This window comes from Balaenoptera borealis (genome assembly GCF_965194805.1).
Source record: "Balaenoptera borealis genome assembly, chromosome: 11".
NCBI classification, from domain to species: Eukaryota; Metazoa; Chordata; class Mammalia; order Artiodactyla; family Balaenopteridae; genus Balaenoptera; species Balaenoptera borealis.
The window spans coordinates 67142859-67163510 of NC_138868.1; the positions used below are offsets into that span (position 1 = coordinate 67142859).

Consider the following 20652-nt stretch of genomic DNA (forward strand, 5'->3'; position numbering starts at 1 on the left):
CAACTGGGGCAGATATTCTGATGTAGTCCTTTTCATTCATGTTAGAGTGAAATTATTCCATTAGACATTTATTTATCCACATCCCTTACTCAGGTAGAATTGACCTTCACGCTTTTGCACTATCATTATACTTTGTACAGATTTATATCATAGTACCTATAATTCTTCAATACATGTAATTGTTTTCAAACCTATCTTTGTCTAACAGACTGCCATCTGCTCCAATGTAGAAACCATTTCTAATTTATCTTTATGTCCACAGAGTCAGGAACATAATATATACATGGAATGGGCTTTGTCAATATATGTTGAATTGAACAAAATTGAAAATCATAGAAATGTTAGCTCCAGTGCTAACACACATAAAAAATTAAACTCTGCATAGACATAGCTAGATTTCTAGAACATTAAGCCATAATTTATAGCACTGGATCCCCAAGGCCAAGGACACAATTATGCCAAAATAAGCAGTAACTTATTGTCTGGAATAAAACATTTTGTGTAGCTCTCTCTAGACTTGTGTGTGTGTGTGTGTGTGTGTGTGTGTGTGTGTGTGCATGCAAAAAATGAAAGCACACATAGAGAAGATCAGGCAAGTTACAACCTGTTACTTAAGTGAGATTAATAATATTTACTGATAAGGTTTTTTATTCAATAAAATAATATATTAAAAATTATGTGCTTAATGTTAGTTTTCATAGAAAGCCTATATTCAGAATTCACATGCTTTTTTTGTATATTTGTTCCTTTATTTTTTGGTTTGTTTAATGCCAAGAGCTTTTAAACTAGAAGCATGTTTGTCGTCAATTAAAGCAGTCCATTATTTTTGGAGGTGGGGGGTGAACATTAAAGTACAAATACCTGTGCTCAACACAGTTAGATCCAATGTTATGCAAGCAGCAGATAAGCTAGCCGTAAGAAGGAAAGGGTAGCTGTCATGATGGATCAAAATAAAGAGAAAAAACTTTTCCAAGATGATAGGCATGAGTGAAGTGTGACCAGGGAATTCACTCATCAGGTGAAAAGCATATCACATGGAAGCAAACAGTAGGAAGAAAAAAAAAGTTACATTTCAGCAGAGAGTCATGGGTTTAGGTAACCATGGCAACAGCTCAGTGAATTAACAGCTTCTCTTTTTTCTTTATGAAAAAGATTCTGTGGAATGTCATAGGGTTTACATTTTTATTTAGCTAAACCACTAATGTCATGATAAAAGTTTTGCTCCTAAAGCTTTTTTTTTTTTTAACATCTTTATTGGAGTATAATTGCTTTACACTGGTGTGTTAGTTTCTGCTTTATAACAAAGTGAATCAGTTATACATATACATATGTTCCCATATCTCTTCCCTCTTGCGTCTCCCTCCCTCCTACCCTCCCTATACCACCCCTCTAGGTGGTCACAAAGCACCGAGCTGATCTCCCTGTGCTATGCGGTTGCTACCCACTAGCTACCTATTTTACATTTGGTAGTGTATATATGTCCATGCCACTCTCTCACCCTGTCACATCTTACCCTGCCCCCTCCCCATATCCCCAAGTCCATTCTCTAGTAGGTCTGTGTCTTTATTCCCGTCTTGCCACTAGGTTCTTCATGACCTTTTTTTTTTCTTTTTCCTTAGATTCCATATATATGTGTTAGCATACTGTATTTGTTTTTCTCTTTCTGACTTACTTCACTCTGTATGACAGACTCTAACTCCATCCACCTCACTACAAATACCTCCATTTCATTTCTTTTTATGGCTGAGTAATATTCCATTGTATATATGTGCCACATCTTCTCTATCCATTCATCCGATGATGGACACTTAGGTTGCTTCCATGTCCTGGCTATTGTAAATAGTGCTGTAATGAACATTGTGGTGCATGACTCTTTTTGAATTATGGTTTTCTCAGGGTATATGCCCAGTAGTGGGATGCTGGGTCGTATGGTAGTTCTATTTGTAGTTTCTTAAGGAACCTCCATACTGTTCTCCATAGTGGCTGTATCAATTTACATTCCCACCAACAGTGCAAGAGGGTTCCCTTTTCTCCACACCCTCTCCAGCATTTACTGTTTCTAGATGTTTTGATGATGGCCATTCTGACCATCATCAGAATGTGTGATGTGTGAGATGATATCTCATTTTAGTTTTGATTTGCATTTCTCTAATGATTAATGATGTTGAGCATTCTTTCATGTGTCTGTTGGCAATCTGTATATCTTCTTTGGAGAAATATCTATTTAGATCTTCTGCCCATTTTTGGATTGGGTTGTTTGTTTTTTTGTAATTGAGCTGCATGAGCTGCTTGTAAATCTTGGAGATTAATCCTTTGTCAGTTGCTTCGTTTGCAAATATTTTCTCCCATTCTGAGGGTTGTCTTTTGGTCTTGTTTATGGTTTCCTTTGTTGTGCAAAAGCTTTTAAGTTTCATTAGGTCCCATTTGTTTATTTGTGTTTTTATTTCCATTTCTCTAGGAGTTGGGTCAAAAAGGATCTTGCTGTGATTTATGTCATAGAGTGTTCTGCCTATGTTTTCCTCTAAGAATTTGATAGTGTCTGGCCTTACATTTAGGTCTTTAATCCATTTTGAGTTTATTTTTGTGTAAGGTGTTAGGGAGTGTTCTAATTTCATACTTTTACATGTACCTGTCCAGTTTTCCCAGCACCACTTATTGAAGAGGCTGTCTTTTCTCCACTGTATATGCTTGCCTCCTTTATCAAAGATAAGGTGACCATATGTGCGTGGGTTTATCTCTGGGCTTTCTATCCTGTTCCATTGATCTATGTTTCTGTTTTTGTGCCAGTACCAAACTGTCTTGATTACTGTAGCTTTGTAATAAAGTCTGAAGTCAGGGAGCCTGATTACTCCAGCTCCATTTTTCGTTTTCAAGATTGCTTTGGCTATTCGGGGTCTTTTGTGTTTCCATACAAATTGTGAAATTTTCAGTTCTAGTTCTGTGAAAAATGCCAGTGGTAGTTTGATAGAGATTGCATTGAATCTGTAGATTGCTTTGGGTAGTAGAGTCATTTTCACAATGTTGATTCTTCCAATCCAAGAACATGGTATATCTCTCCATCTATTTGTATCATCTTTAATTTCTTTCATCAGTGTCTTATAATTTTCTGCATACAGGTATTTTGTCTCCTTAGGTAGGTTTATTCCTAGATATTTTATTCTTTTTGTTGCAATGGTAAACGGGAGTGTTTTCTTAATTTCACTTTCAAATTTTTCATCATTAGTGTATAGGAATGCAAGAGACTTCTGTGCATTAATTTTGTATCCTGCTACTTTACCAAATTCATTGATTAGCTCTAGTAGTTTTCTGGTAGCATCTTTAGGATTCTTTATGTATAGTATCATGTCATTTTCAAACAGTGACAGCTTTACTTCTTCTTTTCCGATTTGGATTCCTTTTATTTCTTTGTCTTCTCTGATTGCTGTGGCTAACACTTCCAAAACTATGTTGAATAATAGTGGTGAGAGTGGGCAACCTTGTCTTGTTCCTGATCTTAGTGGAAATGGTTTCAGTTTTTCACCATTGAGGACAATGTTGGCTGTGGGTTTGTCATATATGGCCTTTATTCTGTTGAGGAAAATTCCCTCTATGCCTACTTTCTGCAGGGCTTTTATCATAAATGGGTGTTGAACTTTGTCGAAAGCTTTCTCTGCATCTATTGAGATGATCATATGGTTTTTCTCCTTCAATTTGTTAATATGGTGTATCACGTTGATTGATTTGCATATATTGAAGAATCTTTGCATTCCTGGAATGAACTCCAGTTGATCATGGTGTATGATCCTTTTAATGTGCTGTTGGATTCTGTTTGCGAGTATTTTGTTGAGGATTTTTGCATCTATGTTCATCAGTGATATTGGCCTGTAGTTTTCTTTCTTTGTGACATCTTTGTCTGGTTTTGGTATCAGGGTGATGGTGGCCTCATAGAATGAGTTGGGGAGTTTTCCTCCCTCTGCAATATTTTGGAAGAGTTTGAGAAGGATAGGTGTTAGCTCTTCTCTAAATGTTTGATAGAATTCGCCTGTGAAGCCATGTGGTCCTGGGCTTTTGTTTGTTGGAAGATTTTTAATCACAGTTTCAATTTCAGTGCTTGTGATTGGTCTGTTTATATTTTCTATTTCTACCTGGTTCAGTCTCGGCAGGTTGTGCATTTCTAAGAATTTGTGCATTTCTTCCAGGTTGTCCATTTTATTGGCATAGAGTTGCTTGTAGTAATCTCTCATGATCGTTTGTATTTTTGCAGTGTCAGTGGTTACTTCTCCTTTTTCATTTCTAATTCTATTGATTTGAGTCTTCTCCCTCTTTCTCTTCATGAGTCTGGCTAATGGTTTATCAATTTTGTTTATCTTCTCAAAGAACCAGCTTTTAGTTTTATTGATCTTTGCTATTGTCTCCTTCATTTTTTTTTCATTTATTTCTGATCTGATATTTCTGATTTCTTTCCTTCTGCTAGCTTTGGGGTTTTTGTGTTCTTCTTTCTCTAATTGCTTTAGGTGCAAGTTTAGGTTGTTTATTCAAGATGTTTCCTGTTTCTTGATGTAGGCTTGTATTGCTATAAACTTCCCTCTTAGAACTGCTTTTGCTGCATCCCATAGGTTTTGGGTCGTCATGTCTCCATTGTCCTTTGTTTCTAGGTATTTTTTGATTGCCCCTTTGATCTCTTCAGTGATCACTTCGTTATTAAGTAGTGTATTGTGTAGCCTCCATGTGCTTGTATTTTTTACAGATCTTTTCCTGTAATTGATATCTAGTCTCATAGCATTGTGGTCGGAAAAGATACTTGATACGATTTCAATTTTCTTAAATTTACCAAGGCTTGATTTGTGACCCAAGATATGATCTATCCTGGAGAATGTTTCATGAGCACTTGAGAAAAATGTGTATTCTGTTGTTTTTGGGTGGAATGTCCTATAAATATCAATTAAGTCCATCTTGTTTAATGTATCATTTAAAGCTTGTGTTTCCTTATTTATTTTCATTTTGGATGATCTGTCCATTGGTGAAAGTGGGGTGTTAAAGTCCCCTACTATGATTGTGTTCCTGTCGATTTCCCCTTTTATGGCTGTTAGTATTTGCCTTATGTATTGAGGTGCTCTTATGTTGGGTGCATAAATATTTACAATTGTTATACCTTCTTCTTGGATTGATCCCTTGATCATTATATAGTGTCCTTCTTTGTCTCTTGTAATAGTCTTTATTTTAAAGTCTATTTTGTCTGATATGAGAATTGCTACTCCAGCTTTGTTTTGATTTCCATTTGCATGGAATATCGTTTTCCATCCCCTCACTTTCAGTCTGTATGGGTCCTTAGGTCTGAAGTGGGTCTCTTGTAGACAGCATATATATGGGTCTTGTTTTTGTATCCATTCAGCCAGTCTGTGTCTTTTGATGGGAGCATTTAATCCATTTACATATAAGGTTATTATCGATATGTATGTTCCTATTCCCATTTTCTTAAATGTTTTGGGTTTGTTATTGTAGGTGTTTTCCTTCTCTTGTGTTTCTTGCCTAGAGAAGTTCCTTTAGCATTTTTTGTAAAGCTGGTTTGGTGGTGCTGAACTCTCTCAGCTTTTGCTTGTCTGTAAATGTTTTAATTTCTCCATCAAATCTGAATGAGATCCTTGCCGTGTAGAGTAATCTTGGTTGTAGGTTTTTCTCCTTCATCACTTTAAATATATCCTGCCACTCCCTTCTGGCTTGCAGAGTTTCTGCTGAAAGATCAGCTGTTAACCTTATGGGGATTCCCTTGTGTGTTATTTGTTGTTTTTCCCTTGCTGCTTTTAATATGTTTAATTTATATTTAATTTTTGATAGTTTGATTAATATGTGTCTTGGCGTGTTTCTCCTTGGATTTATCCTGTATGGGACTCTGTGTGCTTCCAGGACTTGATTAACTATTTCCTTTCCCATGTTAGGGAAGTTTTCAACTATAATCTCTTCAAATATTTTCTCAGTCCCTTTCTTTTTCTCTTCTTCTTCTGGGACCCCTATAATTCAAATGTTGGTGCGTTTAATGTTGTCCCAGAGGTCTCTGAGACTGTCCTCAGTTCTTTTCATTCTTTTTCTTTATTCTGCTCTGCAGTAGTTATTTCCACTATTTTATCTTCCAGGTCACTTACCCGTTCTTCTGCCTCAGTTATTCTGCTATTGATCCCTTCTAGAGTATTTTTAATTTCATTTATTGTGTTTTTCATCGTTGCTTGGTTCCTCTTTAGTTCTTCTAGGTCCTTGTTAAATGTTTCTTGCATGTTGTCTATTCTATTTCCAAGATTTTGGATCATCTTTACTATCATTATTCTGAATTCTTTTTCAGGTAGACTGCCTATTTCCTCTTCATTTGTTAGTTCTGGTGTGTTTTGATCCTGCTCCTTCATGTGCTGTGTGTTTTTCTGTCTTCTCATTTTGCTTATCTTACTGTCTTTGGGGTCTCCTTTTCACAGGCTGCAGGTTCGTAGTTCCCGTTGTTTTTGGTATCTGTCCCCAGTGGCTAAGGTTCATTCAGTGGGTTGTGTAGGCTTCCTGGTGGAGGGGACTAGTGCCTTAGCTCTGGTGGATGAGGTTGGATCTTGTCTTTCTGGTGGGCACGTCCACGTCTGGTGGTGTGTTTTGGGGTGTCTGTGGCCTTATTATGATTTTAGGCAGCCTCTTTGCTAATGGATGGGGCTGTGTTCCTGTCTTGCTAGTTGTTTGGCATAGGGTGTCCAGCCCTGTAGCTTGCTGGTCGTTGAGTGAAGCTGGGTCTTGATGTTGAGATGGAGATCTCTGAGAGATTTTCCCCGTTTGGTATTACGTGGAGCTGGGATATCTCTTGTGGACCAGTGTCCTGAAGTTGGTTCTCCCACCTCAGAGGCACAGCCCTGATGCCTGGCTGGAGCACCAAGAGCCTTTCATCCACACGGCTCAGAATAAAAGGGAGAAAAAATAGAAAGAAAGAAAGAAAGAGGATAAAATAATATAAAATAAAGCTATTATAATAAAAAATAAGAAAAAAATTATTAAGAAAAAATTTATTAAGAAAAATATTTTTTAAAATTAAAAAAATACATTTATTAATTATGTATAATAAAAAATAAGAAAAAATTATTAAGAAAAAAATTTATTAAGAAAACAAATATTTAATTTTTTAAAATAAAAAATAAAAAACTTATTTAGAAAAAAAGTTTTTTAATTTTTTAAAATAAAAAATAAGGAAAAATTTATTAAGAAAAAAAAATTTTTAAGTAAAAAAAAAAAAACAAAAAAAAACCATGGACAGACCAAACCCTAGGCCAAATGGTGAAAGCAAAGCTATACAGACAAAATCTCACCTAGAAGCATACACATATACACTCACAAAAAAAGGAAAAGGGGAAAAATTAATATATCCTGCTCCCAAAGTCCACCTCCTGAATTTGGGATGATTCATTGTCTATTCAGGTATTCCACAGATGCAGCGTACCTCAAGTTGTTTGTGGAGCTTTAATCCGCTGTTTCTGAGGCTGCTGGGAGAGATTTCCCTTTCTCTTCTTTGTTCGCACAGCTCCCGGGGTTCAGCTTTGGATTTGGACCCGCCTCTGCGTGTAGGTCGCCTGAGGGCGTGTGTTCTTCGCTCACACAGGACGGGGTTAAAGGAGCAGCTGATTCGGGGGCTCTGGCTTACTCAGGCCGCGGGGAGGGAGGGGTATGTATGCGGGGCGGGCCTGAGGCGGCAGCGGCCGGCATGACGTTGCACCAGCCTGAGGCGCGCCATGCGTTCTCCCGGGGAAGTTGTCCCCGGATTTCGGGAACCTGGCAGTGGTGGACTAAACAGGCTCCCGGGAGGGGAGGTGTGGGTAGTGAGTGACCTGTGCTTGCACACAGGCTTCTTGGTGGCGGCAGCAGCAGCCTTAGCATCTCCTGCCCGTCTCTGGGGTGCGCGCTGATAGCCGCGGCTCGCGTCTCTGGAGCTGGTTTAGGCGGCGCTCTGAATCCCCTCTCCTCGCGCACCAGGAAACAAAGAGGCAAGAAAAAGTCTCTTGCCTCTTTGGCAGGTCCAGACTTTTTCCCAGACTCCCTCCCGGCTAGCCGTGGCGCACTAGCCCCTTCAGGCTGTGTTCACGCAGCCAACCCCAGTCCTCTCCCTGCCAACCGAAGCCCGAGCCTCAGCTCCCAGCCCTGCCCGCCCCAGCGGGGGAGCAGACAAGCCTCTCGGGCAGGTGAGTGCTGGTCGGCGCCGAGCCTCTGTGCGGGAATCTCTCCACTTTGCCCTCCGCACCCCTGTGGCTGCGCTCTCCTCCGTGGCTCCGAAGCTTCCCCCCTCCGCCACCCGCAGTCTCCGCCCGCGAAGGGGCTTCCTAGTGTGTGGAAACCTTTCCTCCTTCACAGCTCCCTCCCACTGGTGCGGGTCCCGTCCCTATTCTTTTGTCTCTGTTATTTCTTTTTTCTTTTGCCTTACCCAGGTACGTGGGGAGTTTCTTGCCTTTTGGGAGGTCTGACGTTTTCTGCCAGCGTTCAGTGGGTGTTCTGTAGGAGCAGTTCCACGTGTAGACGTATTTCTACTGTATCTGTGGGAGGGAAGGTGATCTCCGCGTCTTACTCTTCCGCCATCTTGCCCCAAGATCCCGCTCCTAAAGCTTTTAATAACTGGTTGTTTGTTGCTATTTCTTTATGTTTAAGAGAACACTAAGTTCACTTTCTCCATTAATACATCTGTTTCTTCTTTCTATATCTCCCTTTTTTCATTTGACTTGGGACAGCTTGATCTGTTTCCCCCAAATCATGTTATAAGTAACCTGTGTTGAAACAGAAAAAGAAAAAATTCCTCATCAGAAGACTTCTGCCACTTACCAGATTCTACCTCTGCTACTTACCAGAAGTTATTGGACAAATTATTTGGAATCTTTGACCTTTGTTTTTTTTTCTCAACAGAAAAAAATGGGGTGCAATTATCATATATGTGTGTTTTCTGTGTTGATGAAAATACTAAATGGAATGGAAAGTAGAATAATGCAGTGGAAAGGGTATAGTCATTTGAGTCATAAAAACATGACTTTTGTAACTTACTTAGCTACAAAATCCTGGACAAGTTACTTAATTATTCTGAGACTTTTTTTTCTTTAAAATTAGAATAACATATCTTAAAGCATTATAGTAAAGGGATTCAATGAAATCTGTTAATGTAAAATGACTAGTTTAGTGTCTGACATACTCTTTGAGTTCCATGTATGGAAATTATCATAATATATCTTTACATGATATATTGATGATAGTTATTATAATAATGACTATTCATCCAGTGTTACAGAGTCAGGGTTAACAATTTGGTGGCCTGCCCAATGGTCTTGTATTCAATAATAATATAATAGCTGCCATTATTAAACACTCTGTACTTGGCACTATATACTAAATGCTTTACTTGGGTAAAATTATTTGATCCTTCATAAAAAGTTGTTATAGCCCCCATTTACAGATGAAAAACCTTGATATTCAGAGAGCTTAAGTAATTTGCTCAATTTGGAAACCATGTCTGACTGCAATCTCCATGATAACCATAGTGATAACACTTTCTCCCACCCTGCCTCTCCTTCTGTATCAAATATAAAAACAATAATTTGAGATTAAGTTTTTCAAATTATTTCTGGAACTGGGGTAGATTTCTTCCTTGTTACTAATACATTGTCATCTGAACATTTAGCCACTTGGCTGTTGGCATTTCAGCAAAAATAGTTTCATTCAATCCTCTCTAATTTAACTGAGTCTGCTGTAGGAGTCTTTTAGGCAGTAGGATCTTTTGAAAATATCCTGATATGGTTTATTATTCAAACAGGAATGACAATGATTTCATCTATATCCCTGCTGTGATGTCTAGTTAATCGACATTTTAAAGGAATCCAATATATTACACTCAATGCAAAAGTTAAGTTAGCTTTATTCAACCATCCCTAATCCATTTACAGGCAGTCATAAATCTTCTGGATGTAGCTTTGGAGTCAGGAGGACTGTGGATTAATGTTCTAGTCCTGGCTCTGAACATCATATGACCTTAGACAAGTCACCCAACAATTCAAGTTCTCAATTATGCATGGGTAAAAGGATTGAGGAATGTCATGAAGTATGAAGAAACTGACATCTGTTGAGCCAGAAACTGCATTTTATTATTTTATTAATATAATAATAATAAATATAATAAATTATACATTAATATGTAATATTTATTATTTCATATTACAGTTGAAGAAATTGAGACTCAGCAAGCCTAAATAACATACTCATTACCCCGTTGCTAGTAAGTAGCTGAGCCAGAGTTGAAGCCCACACCTACATGAATTTGGAAACTAATTCTTTTCCAACACACAACCCTTCAATTCATAAATGATATCTTAGTGACCAGAAATTAAAAACTTCTCTAAGTGTCTGTTGTATAACACAGTGGCAGCCATTCCCGGGGGGGCAAGGCTCATTCAGTTCCATCTGATGGTGATTTAATTTGCTTTTACATTCTTATAGATTGCCAACTCACTGGAGCAGGAGACTGATAGGATTGTTTTAATTATTCCTAACTGTGGTGCAAGCAGTTGACCAAGAAGACTTCACTTTTAAAATATTGTTCCATGTGCCTTGCCTGTTGCCCATAAAATTATTAATCATAATACAGGGTTTTAGATCCTACTAGCCTTTTATACTCTTCCACACTCAGTTTCCTCGTCATTAAAATAGGGATAAAATCATATAAACCTACAAGGTCATTTGTGAATTGAAAAAAATGTACACAGAGATGCCTTCCCTATTGAGAGTGGGGCCTCAGTATATATTTAATACAAACGATATATTTTTGGAAGTATCTTCTAGGGCAAATGTTGGTATCAGTAACAGGACTGGCTAAAAACGATGTGCAACACGTGTTGGTAGTTGAAGATTCACTGGTTCATCCATTGACTTGTTTATTCTCCCATCAAATTGTTATAGAGCCTCTATTATAGATTCTAGGAATAAACAGTAACGAAAAAAAGAAAGTTATCCTCATGGAGATTACTATTTTTTTAAAGGAAGTGATACTGACTGTTTATCAAGGGAGATTAAAATGAGTCAAGTTTGAGTTTGACAAACAACCACTATCTACTCAGTGGGCACAGGCCTCCTACAGACTAAGTGCCCACGGTGAACAGTCATGGATGGCAGTGTGGCCTCTCCTGCATTTTATGCTTTTGTTTAAGGCTGATATCTTGCTTACCTGCTTAATTGCCATCATGGAACCTAAGGCATCAATGATTTTTTTTTAATTTATTTATTTTTATTTATTATTTATTTTTGGCTATGTTGGGTCTTCGTTTCTGTGCTAGGGCTTTCTCTAGTTGTGGCAAGCGGGGGCCACTCTTCATCGCGGTACGCGGGCCTCTCACTATCATGGCCTCTCTTGTTGCGGAGCACAGGCTCCAGACGCGCAGGCTCAGTAGTTGTGGCTCACGGGCCTAGTTGCTCCGCGGCATGTGGGATCTTCCCAGACCAGGGCTCGAACCCGTGTCCCCTGCATTGGCAGGCAGACTCTCAACCACTGCGCCACCAGGGAAGCCCGGCATCAATGATTTTAAGATGAAGAATTAACTTATAAACCACTGAGAAAAAATCTGCCAGTTAAATTATAATGTTTTTTTAAATCACTTAGCATTTTTATTTCATATTTATTGAAAGAGCTCCTTTTGACTTATTTAGTCAAATAATTTTATCATAGTTCAGTCTTCTGCCTACATATAAGTGAAACTGTAAGCAAAATAATTTGGTGAAGGATTTCTAAAATTTCTTCATATTTTAGAGTTGGACCCTTTTGATTTACTTTTTAAGTCAGAGTTGACAATGTCTGTTTTTTTCAGAATATTGGTTTGGCCTTGAAGTTTAGGTAGAATATCAGATAAAGGGCAAGGAGTGAACACGCTTAGGCAAGAACAAAGATGTGGGATGGAGAAGCATGAGTGATGCCCAGAGAAGAGTAGCCAGTCTGACTTCAGCAGTTGGATCACAGAATTTGTAAACAAATAAAGATTCAAGATGTATTCTGGAGGCAGAATTGACAAGATTGGCTGATGGTTTTAATGTGAAAGATAAAGGGGAACAAAATACAAATGGTAACAGTCTCTGGCTTAAAAACGAAGATTCATGGGCTTCTGGTTTAAGCTGCAGGATAGTTGATGTGATAGGAAATAGAGGGAGAGGAACAATTTTTTTTTAATCTTTTTATTTTAAGTTTTTTTATTTTAAAAATTATTTTCTTAATTAATTTTTTAAATTAAAGTATAGTTGATTTACAAGTTTGACAAACAACCACTTTATCTACTGTGTTAGTTTCAGGTGTACAGCAAAGTGATTCAGTTATACATACCTATATATCTTTTTTTATTCAGGTTCTTTTCCCTTATAGGCTATTACAAAGGAACAAATTTTTGATTTTTAAGTGTTCCATTTGAGATGCCTGTGAGATAACATTGAAATATGAAGTTGGAGATGGATATACAGGGTTAGAGTTCAGAGGAGTGCTTTTGGACTTCAGATAGGAATTAGGAAATTCTTATCATATAGTGGCCTGTAAGCCATGAAACTGGTCATCAGATCCAAAGAAGAATTTACAGAGAGAAATAAAAGAAGAGGGTACAGACCTGAACTCTGGGCCATGGCTAGCTTCAAGGGCATATGAAAGTCACACAATGGATATTTAACAGATGATTGTCAAATTAATTTTCCCACCAAATAAATGTTTGACAACAATTATATGAAGTAGTTATTATTATCCTCATTTGCTAGATGAGACCTATGGTATTTAATTTATTTTCTCAAGTGGTAGATGCAAGACTAGAACTCTGTTCTGAATTTTAACATTCATGGGTTATTCTGCAACCCTCAGAAAGCTGCTTCCTTCAACAATTTACTTTAAAACATTAATCTCCTGATAATTAGAAATCCAAATATGGTAATCAGGAACCTCAACCTCCCTACCTTCCCCCTTTGACTTAGAGGTGGAGACAACACCCCTTTAACATAAAGGTGTTTTGTGCAGGTCATCTGCAGCCAATTGGAGGAGTACAACAGCCGTCACGCTTTATGCAACGGGACGTCCGAGGGACCGATACTGCGCAATCCTGGAAACCACGACAAAGCCAGGACCCCAAGGCTCCCCTCCTCAGCTGATGTGGAATTTTGCCTGAGTTTGACCCAGTATGAATCGGGTTCCATGGATAAAGCTGCCAACTTCAGCTTTAGAAATACACTGGAAGGTAATCCCCTTTTATCCACTCATTTAAATTTTCTTTTTTTCTGAATTCATGTTTATAATCTCTTATCCAAAATCCTGGGTCCAGAAGTGTTTGAGAATTCAGAATTTTCTGAGTTGAGTAAGGGCATGTGGCATGTGTATATATATGACCAATAACCCTAGGAGAGTGTGGGGGGCACACATAATCTGAAACATGAATAACTCTTCAGCAAAATGTATGAAGGTACCCACCAGGTCAATAAATTGAGACAAGAGGCAGCCTAATGGAGAATAAAGTCAGGTTTTCCACTAAAAAATTATTGGTGCCAAACAAAATAATACATTTTTTGACCTTTTTGTATTTTGGAATTATAGATATAGGACTGTGGACCTATCATATTTTTCTAACTTTTAGTATTTTTATTTAGTTTAAGATATTCTGTAGCTTGCACCTTGCCCTCTGCATCTCTTCCATCTGGCTGTTCCTGGGTTACATCCTTCTACAATAAACACGTGAGCTAGTAAAAAAAAAAATAAATAAAAGAAAAGAAAAGAAAAAATAAAATATTCTGAATGCTAGCCTCTTTGAGACAAGTCTGTTCTTTTAACTATAATAAGGGTAAAATCCCCATGTAAGGTTAAGGCCCCATCCCGTTATCCCTCAAGATTTCTGTTATTTCGTCAGAGATTCCTTCTCATAGTCTCTTCTAAGGTCTACCTACCTCTCCTGAAAAGCTTTCAACTTTACTTGCATCTTCCCTTCAGCACCTGTTCATTCTTCTCTGCTCAGCGCTGACCCAGTCATGAAACCCATCTCTGCCACCTCAATTTTCATTATGGAAACAAACCTACAAACAAACAAAAAATAGGAATATTCACTCAAGTTACAGATTTAATCTGAGTTCTGGGGAGACATAGGGGACCAATTCTGGCAAGGCAGATAACTCAAAATTTAACACTAGACATTCCACCTCCTAAAAACTCTTTGACACCCTACCATGGAGACAAAACTTTCTCTTTTCCTATTTCTTCCTCCTTAACTTTTTTTGTTTGTTTCTTGTCATTGTGATTGTTGCTTTGTCCTCTAATTTCTGTTGCTCAGCTGTGCAGAATAGTGTCTCTGTCTCTTTCATTTCCGTATATTTTTCTAATCCAGAAGGTCTTAGGGCCTTGCTCTACCTCAGAAGCAATTTAAACAAGGAGAGTATCACCCTAAAGAGGAACCTCGGCGCAGCTATTAGAATAAAAATTGTGTTTATTTTCCTTAAATAATATTAGTAATTAACGTTTTCCAAGTAATCTCTATGTGCAAGGCACCGTGCCAAAGATTCTGTATCGTACCATCTCACTTAATTCTTACAACCATCCTCTGAGGAAGATAGCATCATTATTTCCAATTTAAAGAGAGGAAACAGGATCAGAGATATCAGTAATTTGGCTACCACCCATTCGGTAAGTGGCAGAGCTAAATCTGTTCCTAGATTTGGCAAGTGCCAAAATCCAAGAGTCCTTTCCATTGTACTCTGATGACCCTGAGTGAGTTGAGCGTTTCTTGAAGGTTGAAAATATCAAGCTAGTCCTTCAATAATATAACACGAGAAGGCAATGCCTGGTGCCCAGGAGTCTGAGCCTACAGACTTCGACGAAGGCACACAGACAAGTTGGTGTTCACCACGTGGGTGCATTGGGCATCCTGTTGGACTGTGCAGGGGTTAATAGCAGGATTCCAGATGCTGACTTAATGACATTATAAAGTGGGGCTCCATCCTTAAGGGAATTATAGTACATTATAGGTTATTCAGGCAGATTTTCTAACAGTGAGAAAGCATACACTTTGTTATTAAGGAACATGGGCTGATCACGGAAAGAAGGTAGGGGAGCCTCACTTCTCTGGGCCTCAAGTCAAAGAAGAAAGCTGGCTCGAGCCATGTCAGCTCAGCCAGTGGCTTTCAAATGAGTTTCTAATGCGCAGAGTCAGTAGAGGACATCACATTTATTGTCAATAATTTGCAAATACTAATAAGTTATATCTGTGAATTATTTTTTTTCCAATAAACTATTCTTATTTACTCATAGTCTAGTATGTTTTCTTGAGAAGGAGAGAAAAGACATTGTAGCACATTATCTGGCACATAATAGGTGTTCAGTATGTGTTTGATAAATGAAAACATAAATAATATCTAGGGCTCTTCCAATTGCACCTAACCCATCACTTAGTTTGTCTATACCTGTTGTATGAAGCCTATTTACTGGTAGCAAAATGTTAGAAAACATTGATCTGAGCCACCAACAAGAGCTTTTCCTGATCAGGGACACATTTATTTACTCTCTTCTTTAGAAATAATTTTAAGCTTACAGAAAAATTACAACAATAAAAACTGTGCAAAACCACACATATACCTTCTACCAAGATTCACTTACCATTTACACTTTATCTTGTTTTTTTCTTTGTCTCTCTCATTCTGAACCATCTGAGGGTAAATTGTATAGGTCAGAACCCTTTACCCTTGGATATTTCAGTGTGTTTTTCCTAAGAACAAGAATATTCTCTTACATAACCACAGAACAGTTATCAACTTCAGTAAATTCTATATAGATGTAATGCTTTAATCTAATTTACTGTTTATATTGCATTTTTTTCAATACACTAATAATATCCTTTACAGCATTTTCTTCTCTGTAAAAGAGTCCAGTCTAGGGTCAGATGGCATTTAGTTGCCATGTCTCTTTAGCCTTCTTTTAATGTGAAATATTTCCACAGCCTTTTTTTTTCTGACGAGATTCACATTTTTGGAGAATACGGTCCCCCCCCCCCCATTTTTAACAGAATGCTCCTGTTTTTAATAGAATTTTTAGTAGAATGGATCCAGGTAATGTATTCTTAGCCAGAATTTTACAGAAGTGGTTTCGTGTCTTTCTAAGAGCATATAACATCTGAAGGCACACGATGACCCTCTGTCTCACTTTGGTGATGCTAATTTGATCACCTGTTTTACGTGTGGACCAGATTCCCCACTGTACAAAAATGGTCCCAGATTTCACCATTGGGCACACCTTCAAGCCAATTCTATGTCTCTGTTTCATGACCCTATCATTTTTTTAGCTCTTTCTTTTTTTCTAGTACAACAAAATATTCTAGAGTCACCTTGTACCTACACTGCCCAAAGCCTGGAATCAGCCATATCTCCAAGAAACATTCATTCCTTTCAGTGGGGAAGGACAAAGACAAAGGTCGAGAGAACATTTTGCTCACTCGAGAGACACATTTGATCTCAAAACCAGGATGGGAGGTGGGGATGTGGGATGTCTGGTCTACAAGGAGTGCTCAAGTGAGTACAGCTGCCAGGAAAGCAGGACTGGAGAAGCACGAGCACTGGCAAACACTGCACTCTCCTCTCTCAATAAATGCAGGTGGAATTGAATTGTCAGTTTTGATTGAACCTCACAGTTATTGCTGCCCTTTTTTTCTTTTGGGTTTCATGAGAAGTATGTGATGTATTTCCCATACAACAAGCTCCCACAGCCAGCCCTGGGATGGAGGAACTGTTGCATTTTTGTCTACTGAAGTTATTTATGTAACCTCAGCTTTCCTCTTGGATTTAAATGTTGAAGTAAAGATTGAAAATGTGTGATTTATGAATTGTATAGAAGAGACACATAAAGCAAAGAAGAATTAGTATACATTATAAAAGGTAGTCTTCTGATGAGGTGGTCCCTGTGGAGTATGGGCTATTCGGTTCAAAGAAGAATCTTCTCATGTGCAAATCTCTGACTACCCATGGTGTCCCGTATTTCACACTTTATAATAATGATAATGCAAAAATTGTACTGCTGTGGGTATTGGGGAATGGGGTGGGCTCGCAGTTTAGGGAAGTGGTTAAAGGTAACCAAACTGACTGGGATTTGATCTAAACTCTACGACTTCCTACATCTGTTACCTTCAGTAAGTTATTTAACTCTCAGGGCCTTCATTTCATCATCTGGAAAATGTAGATAAGAATAATAACTTAGAGGGTTCATGTAAGGATTAAATAATATAGTACATGTAAGGAACGTATAACATTTCTTCAAAAAATGGCAGCTATTATTATGTTAAACTGGAATTAGTTTTTCACAACTCAGTTATCAGTCATTAATTTTTCTGACAATTAGCTTACAAACTAAGTATAGACTGCATCCTGAGAAAATAAATCATGATGTGCTAGGTGCAGAGAAAAAAATAGGGAGGAGGAAAGATAGAAGAGGAACTTTCTTGAGACAGACCCAGGGAGGGAGCATTTCTGAAGGTAAAAGCTACTGCTTTTCAGAGTGAATTCCCAGAAGCAAGGAGTCAAGAGCAAAGGCAGCTCCTGTTACCTAAAATAGAAGAAGGTGCAGGAACAAGGAACAACTCTAATTTAATGGTGTGTTCTCAGCCCCAAGCACAGTGCAACTTAGAACCATGGAACATATAGTTGGAAGACATTTCTCAATGTATTCAGTTCAACATCTCTCATTTTGCTGAGATGCCCACTATAACAGTATCTCTATATGGTCTTTCAAGAACAGAGATCAACCTACCTCATAAGGGAGAACAGGATGTTCTTTAGGTTAAGACAAAATCTAATTGCTTTCAACTTAAAGAGTCCTCCATGAACCTGGTACTCTGTGAAATTATAAAAGTCCAAAGACATGAAAAGATGACTATTACACAGTTTCTGACCTTGAGGAGCTCACCAGCTAGTGAGAAAACATCACACAAACCCATAAGGAAAACATAATATGGTGCTCAATATAAAATGAGGTAGGAACCCAGAACTAAACCAGAAACATCTCCCAACCTGGAGAAATTGGAACCGGATCTTGAAATATCAATAATTTCTCACCAAGAAGAGCAGAGAAGGAAAGGCACTTCTAGCTGTGGGAACAACATATGCAGTGGAATAGAAATATTGAAAGCATAAGATTAAATACAGCAAAATGAGAAAATGTATATGGCTAGAATATTAAGTTTGTAATGGGAAATAACAAAGAGGTATGGAAAGTTTAGAATATGCCGTGAATACCCATGTTTCTAAATCTTCCCCAGAGAGGGAAATAATGGGCTCCTAAGAATATGTCCACAGATCCCTAGGGAATTAAATTAAGAAACTAACATTTATTCTTTGTAAATATCATTCATATCTTCCCTGTAGAAGAGATATGTTTGAAAACCCAAAGTTTAAAAGTCATGATATAATGTTCATGTCTTCAAGAACATGTCTAAATACCTTGTGTGAAACACTGCTATAGACAATGGGAGTCAAGAGAGGTTTTTAAGCAGGAACTTGATATGATTCTATGTTTCAGAAAGATTTGAATCTAGTGCCCTTAGCAGAATGCAGAAAGACTAACTAATGAGCTGTGGGAGGATGGTGAATGGTGAGGGCTTTATCCAAGGCAGGGAGAATGAGATGAAGATGAGTTGGTTAGAGTACAGAAAGTCTTCTAGACTCTAGAGTATGGAGTATCAGAAACTCTTGATGACTAAATAGGAGGCAGAAAGGTAAGCATCACATTGAGGAGAATTATGAAATGTCTGCCACTGACGTCTAATAATTGGTCATTGTTTTGTCCTCTTAAGTATACACCACTAAAAAATCTAGTTTATCTTTATGTAATAGCTCTTCTAAAAAAATCCATCTATTATGATTCTCTAGAACGTTTTTTCATGCAGCCCTTCCACCCTTTCTATTTTATTGTGACTACCTGGGAAGTATCTTACCTCCTCATTTGCCAGAATTTCTTGAGGAGCAGTCTAGGAAATGGGTAAATGAGCTCTGGGCTTTCATGAAAGTTAACTGGGGTTTTGAAATTTTGAATGAAGTCTTAAGGTAACAGTATGCATACTTGAAGACAAAGGTCAGTGGCCAGGCACAATGACGTCTCAAAGGATGATCTAGTCTCCAGTCTTCCTGCCTAAGAAATGGACTTTCTTAGCATATCCAGAAATGGTCACACAAACTCAAAGATAAATTAAATTGACAACTGTTGTATAAACCAGAATGCTAAGGAGATTGTTTAAGTGAGGTGAGACATTCTAGTGATGGGAAGGCTCAAGTCCTCCCCTACACACCTTCTTTACCAATTCTAAGAGAATCAGAAAGCTGAGTAGCTTGGTATAGTTTGGTGTACACTGACTCAGAATGAGGTGGAGGGTTTTGAGAAAGAGTTCATCCAGATCAGGAGAACCTTTCTGAGCCTGGGTTACTTAGCTCCCCAGAATTATCACCTTGCCAACCTTGTTGATATTCTGAACAGGCAATGACCCTGATCATAATAATAACAAAAACCTCTATGTGCTAGACATTCTCATTTCCCACGTGTTTTATTACTTAATCCTCACAACAGTCTTGAGATATTTAATATTCACTGATTAAGCTGATGCACCATCTTCAGTGAAGTAGTTATTCTAATGAGTTTAGGAGACAATCTGTCTTCTAGTTGAATGAGCTGATTCAACTCATTTGACCTGAAGAATAACATTTTTTCTCTTTACTCCAAGTTCTTAGGGTAAATAGGACCCTTCCTATTACATGTAAGAAATTCGAACAAGTGTCCTGCATATTATTTTCCAAATGGGTTTGCTTTGAACTGTGATTCTTTTATTAGGAGATAATGTTACCTTTTTAAAAAGCCTGAAATAATACGGAGTGCTATATTGTGGAGAAGGCTTTGTGGATATGCAAGCATGTTTTTAAGATTTCTAGGGAAGAAGCTGCTCTCAGGGATGAGTTAATACTTATGTGTTAGGTTCACAAAAAACAAGTCAAACTTAATTCCTATATATACAAATGCCTTTTAAATTCTTACTCAGTGCTTTGCTTCCCAAAGCTGAAGGGTGGCAAGACCAGAATATATTCATTTTATCTGGCCACTAGAAGCTCTCTAGTCAGGGTGCAGTGAGAGCCTGCTAGAAACTATGACTGTTTGAGCATTTTAATTTTTTGCAGAAACAATTTTTTTAGACCCATTGACATTGTTCAGACATCTGTGTGGTAGAAACTCACAGTTGTATATTTTTTCAGAAAAAAACCCTTAAAAACAGAATAAGTAGTTTAAAGTTTGGGGATATTATTGCTTGATACTCAGTAAACTTTTAGCAACAAATGTGTTTGTAATATACCCTGGAACTCTCTCTGTAAAAAAAGAAAAAGGTCAGTCCCCATGTATTTATACATTTTTAAAAAACTCTTCCATTTCTTCCCGCTTCTACCAGTTGTACTGGCATGCAAATTGTTCTTGCCAAATGTGAATGTTGAGAAAGTAAAGTGATTTATTTAAGACACATGTCAGCTGCGCTATGAATTAAAAGGTGCTGGTATTATGTACTGGCAAACACCACTTTAGAAAGCAACACTAGAGAAATAGAGAGGAAAAACATCCCATATTGGGACAGGGCCCTTTAAAGTGGATTGAAATACTAATTTTCAAGG

The 20652-nt window shown here is 37.8% G+C and overlaps 1 protein-coding gene across 2 annotated transcripts in view; it reads left to right on the forward strand.

Annotated features, from left to right (window-relative positions):
• Nucleotides 1-20652, forward strand: part of TYR (tyrosinase) — a 115164-nt gene that overhangs the window by 8776 nt on the left and 85736 nt on the right. For both annotated transcript variants that reach the window (XM_082340472.1, XM_082340473.1), the window contains exon 2: nt 13004-13220. In XM_082340472.1, coding sequence (XP_082196598.1) covers nt 13004-13220 — 217 coding nt within the window. The remainder of the gene's footprint in view (nt 1-13003; nt 13221-20652) is intronic.